General features: G+C 57.7%; 1 protein-coding gene across 1 annotated transcript; it reads left to right on the top strand.

The window, feature by feature from the left end:
* Positions 1 to 985: 985 nt before the first annotated feature.
* SPATA32 (spermatogenesis associated 32) lies at positions 986 to 4,173 on the top strand (the record flags this gene model as incomplete). The annotated part of the gene is made up of 5 exons (XM_079725496.1): positions 986 to 1,110; positions 1,196 to 1,282; positions 2,109 to 2,163; positions 2,353 to 3,476; positions 4,089 to 4,173. 5 exons carry the CDS (start codon positions 986 to 988, stop codon positions 4,171 to 4,173), a joined length of 1,476 nt encoding a protein of 491 aa, XP_079581622.1.
* Between the last annotated feature and the right edge of the window lie 286 nt (positions 4,174 to 4,459).

The raw sequence follows: 4,459 nt of genomic DNA, 5'->3' as shown, positions 1-4,459 counted from the left end.
GTCAAGGAGGTGATGGGTTCTGAAGAGGCCACTGAGCCCACCACTGTGAGCCTGTCCCTGGTGTACTCTTAGCCCAGCACTCTTGATCCCAGGCCCAGACTGAACATGGAGGAAGCCAAATCCCAGGAACAGCACCAGCCATTCAAGGACACTCTCCAACCTCTACATCTCTAAGGAGAGGCCACAGCACATTCTAATCCTTCTGGTCTAATCCTGGGAGCACTTCTTCTCAGCCAGAGCCAAGGCTGTCACTTCCTGCCACACTCCAGGCTCGTAGGGACCCAGCTTGCCCATTGCCATGATGGCCCCACCACCAACTTCTATCCAGTACGCTAGGAAGCAGAGAATGGGACAGCCTGGTGGCCCCTATCCCCAAAAGATGAAAAAGAAGCTTCTGCAATAAAAGATACAAGCTTCCAGGAAGGGGACTGGGGTGGGGGGGCCTCCCCCAAGGAGTCAGTCTCTCCTGCAGAGGATGATTGGAGCTCATAAATAACCAGATGGGTGTCAGCCTCACCTCAAATCAAGCGCCTGGGGTGAGAACTCTGGCCCAGAGTTGGAGATAGATGACCCCAGGGTGTGATGGTGTGAGAAGCCAGGGGAAGAGAGGACAGATTTCAGGGTGGGAGAGGCCAGGGTTAGAGTGAGTGGCAAATCTGAAGCCTGGCCAGAGAGAGTGGAGAAAGGGGGCAGGGGGGCAGCAATGGAGAAAGGTGAAGTTCATCTGGGGTGCGATGGGGAACCCCACACAGTTGTAGGCTCCAGGGTAGGACGGCATGCGGGACAGGGGAGTAAAGAGTTTCTTGAGTGAAATCTGCATTCAGGTCCTGACTTCCTGAATGATCAGCTGAGGGACTTTGGGCAAATGAACCTCTTCTCATTTTTTGTGTTGAATCAATGAACTAAAGCATATAAAGTGCTCCACACAATACCTGGGCTAGAAGCCCTCAATGAACGGAAGTGACCACTGATAGTATTCGCCCTAATGGAGGACAGTGATGGATCACGGAAGGTGGAGGGACAGACGTGGAGGATAGGGCTGGTGACCCGGGCAAGGGAGGGCGAGGAGACGAGGGGCAGGATAGGCGAGGGGATGGCACATGGGCTTAGGTGAGGGACAGGGGGGGAGGGCGTGGCTGGAGCAGCACCACCAGCCCAGACTCCAGAACCCCTCAGGGACTGTCCCCGCCTGCAGCTCCCCTGCCCTCACCTCCTTCTCCCTGCCAGGTGCCAATGGATTTCCCTGCTGTGACAAGGAGTCGGTGGACATTGTGGATACACAGTGAGCACTAGTTCCCCCCATCATCGTAGGACCTCTCCCCAACCCTCCAAGGTCACCAGCCCTCACCAGCTGCCATGGCTGTGAGGTTTTCATGTGTACCCACCCAGGATCTCCCTCTATCTTGCCCGTTTCCAAAATCTCCCCAAGGGCAGTATCCAGGCCAAAAGGCAGCAGGGGGTGGGGGTACTATCCTCCTCTGCTTCTGCCCCCAGCCCCTGAAGTTGGAGGAGGACTGGGGGGCTTGGGGCACACCCAAGACATGGAGGGGACCTGACCCCTTAGAGCTGCCTTTCTCTGAGGACACAGCTGTCCAAAGGAAGGTGGGCAGTTGCCTAAAGAAGGAGAGGGGTCACAGTGGCTGAGCCCTGAGGGCAACGGCCAAGATGACAGCAAAATACCAACAAGAACCAAGGGCACCCTCCATATACACCCCCTGCATTTCAGATCTGCCAAGCTGAGAGCAGGCAGGTCCCGGAGAGGGCGTTGCTCTGGGCTTTTCCCTCTGCGGGGAGCCGCTTTCAAGGGCACTGGCTCACTGGAATGCTGGATTAAAATGAAGATTCCTGGGCCTCACCTCCAACCAACTGTATCCCTCTTTTGCAGGTGGCGGGGGGCAACTTGGCCAGCTCTCTAGGCGCTTCCAGAACTCACTGAAGTTTGAGAATGAGTCTGGAATTCTTGGTGGGGAGTGGGCACAGACAGGGGAGTGAGCTGAGGGCATCTTGCCAGCTCGTGTACAAGGCAGGGGGCCTTAAGGGCTCCAGACACCGTCCCCTGGAGCCACCCCATGGAGCCCCGTCACCCACTCTGTCTTCTTCTGTCTTAGGGGTGGCATAAACCAAAACCAGTTCCAACCAATACAAGAGGAAGATGACATGGAGGTAATAATGGGCAGCGTCACATCTTATGGGGAGGTGGGAGTCCAGGGGCAGGGCTCTTTGGGGCCTGTCTTCTCTAAAGCCTGGCCAGCCCCTAGCCTGCACAACTCTGGTACCCTAGCACCAGGCCAGTGTTGGCACGAGCACGCACACCCGCCCTCACCAGCTGCCCACACCACCTCCCTGCTCTAGGCAGGTCACTTGGAAGAGGCAAGCGTGGGAAAGGAAGTGAGAAGAAGCACGAGGGGGGCAGGGCAGGGAATGGGTGACGGGGAGGACTCTGGGGGGCAGGCGCCTCCTCAGCTTTCTGTTGAAACCTTTCAGCTGGAGAAAGAATTGCTAGAGCTGGAGCACCCAGACAAAGAGGTCCTGCGCCTAGACCCAGAACTGGAGCCAGAATGGAAGCCCAAGCCTTTCCCGCAGCCAGAGATGCGCCCGGTTGTCATGCTCAAGCCCGAGGCCAAGCTGGACACAGAGACCAAGCTGAAGGTGGTTAACTTGGAACCCTTCAGTGAAGACCCTGAGCCACAGGGGTATAAAACAGAGTCACTCCACCCCTACGTGGAAGGGCTAATGCAGCAGGACATCAGCCGATGGAGTGTGAGGTCAAACTCCAGCTACCTGAGTACCACAGAGGAGGACCCGGTGTCCACCGACCACTGCTCCGTCTGTGTGCAGACCTCCAAACACCTCTTCTGGGCAGACAAGCTCGTCCAGGCCTCAGAACACAGCCTGCAACAGGAGATCAACGTGCAGCCCATCAAGGAGAGCACAAAAGAGACCGCCTGCCACCCAGACCAGCCGTCGGCCCCCAAGGACACTGTGTGCTCCAAGAAGCAGAGCCAGGCCCCCAGTGCCCAGCCAGCTCTTCCAAACAAAGTCTCCCAGCAGCCTCCAAGCCCCCAGCCGTCCCCCTCCCCACAAACCATCGGCCTGGCAGAGCTGATCAACTTCGCATCTTCCCTGGCCATGGCCTCCTCCAGCAGGAGGGACTTGCCCAACTTGGGGCATGTGATCAAAGCCCCACTCCAAATGGCCATGACGCCTTCCACGGAGCCAACTGTGGGTCACGCTGCCCAGCCCACCGTGGACAAGCCAGAGCAGGAAAACCTCACTAAAGATGTGCTAGAGAAGCCGCCAGAGGAACCACTAGAAGCCAGGGAGCCGCAGGATACTTCAAAGCAGGAAGACAAGCACTTCCCTCACCCTTACCTTGACTTCAGCAAGCCAGGGTTCAAGAGGGCCACCATTGAAGGGGAAGTGAAGTTTCTCCAGCCCCCAAACATGTCCCCCCAGCCGCAAGGAGCTGGGAAAGAGTAAGTGAGGCTGGCCCAAAGCTCCCCCAGGAGGGGGCTGTGTTATGATGTGCAGGTGGCCCCATTCCTCACACAGCCAGGTGGGGGTGGGGACAGTGGAATGAGGGACTGGCTGGGGGATGGGTGGGCTGTGGTGTCTCAACCTCAGTGACCTTATAAAGGCTGCTGGAAACAAGGTTCCGGTGGGCTGAGGCGCAGTGCCAAGGCCAGGGCTGGAGGCCTGGAGGGTAAGTGCTCCAGGGCAGGGACAAGGACCTGGCTTCAAAGCGGGAACTAGAATGTCCTCCTAGCGTTAGGAGGCTTCTCACCCAGAGCACAGACAGCCTCACCCTCACTGGAAATGCTCAGGCTAGTATCTTCCCTACTGAGAACCCGATGGCCCCAGCTCTGGGCCCAGGACACCTCCATCAAGCCAGGAATGAGGAAACGGGGTTCCCCAGCACCCCGTGCTTCCTGGTGCTGAATGAACACAACAGAACACCAGCCGCCCATCAGCATGGCAGGAAGAGGCCTTCTTAGCCCCAGGGCCTTCCTCAGAGAGGCCTCTGGCTCACCCCTCTCTTTTGACCTTCCCACCAAGGCCCAAGTGACACACTCTCTTTTGCGTTGCAGTTCGGGAGGGAGTCCATTATTGCTGAAAATCCATTTTAAGCTGTCGTCCCCCACTTCCCCAGAGAAGACTAGACAAAACCAATAAAGCCTACAGTGCCGGCCCCCGCCTCAGACTTTTTGTGCAAATTCTCCTGGACCAGTGAACTCCTCTGGCTGCGGCATGCTGGTCTCGATTTTTTTAGGGATGCCACCCCCACTGTAGCTACCCCAGCAGCCCCTGCCCCCTGAGGGCTCTGCCAGCCCTGTTTTGTGCCTGCTCACTCCCCATGGGTGGTCCCACTTCCCCCGCACCCAGCCGGACCTCCCAGCCAGCAGCACACTCGTGACTAGGGGAGGCCTCAGTGGTGCCCTTTCTGAGGCTTCTGTTTCTT

This window comes from Hyperoodon ampullatus, assembly GCF_949752795.1.
Source record: "Hyperoodon ampullatus genome assembly, chromosome: 19".
Taxonomy (NCBI): Eukaryota; Metazoa; Chordata; class Mammalia; order Artiodactyla; family Ziphiidae; genus Hyperoodon; species Hyperoodon ampullatus.
Note: the sequence above shows the minus strand (reverse complement) of the source record. Positions and strands in the feature narration are given on the sequence as shown.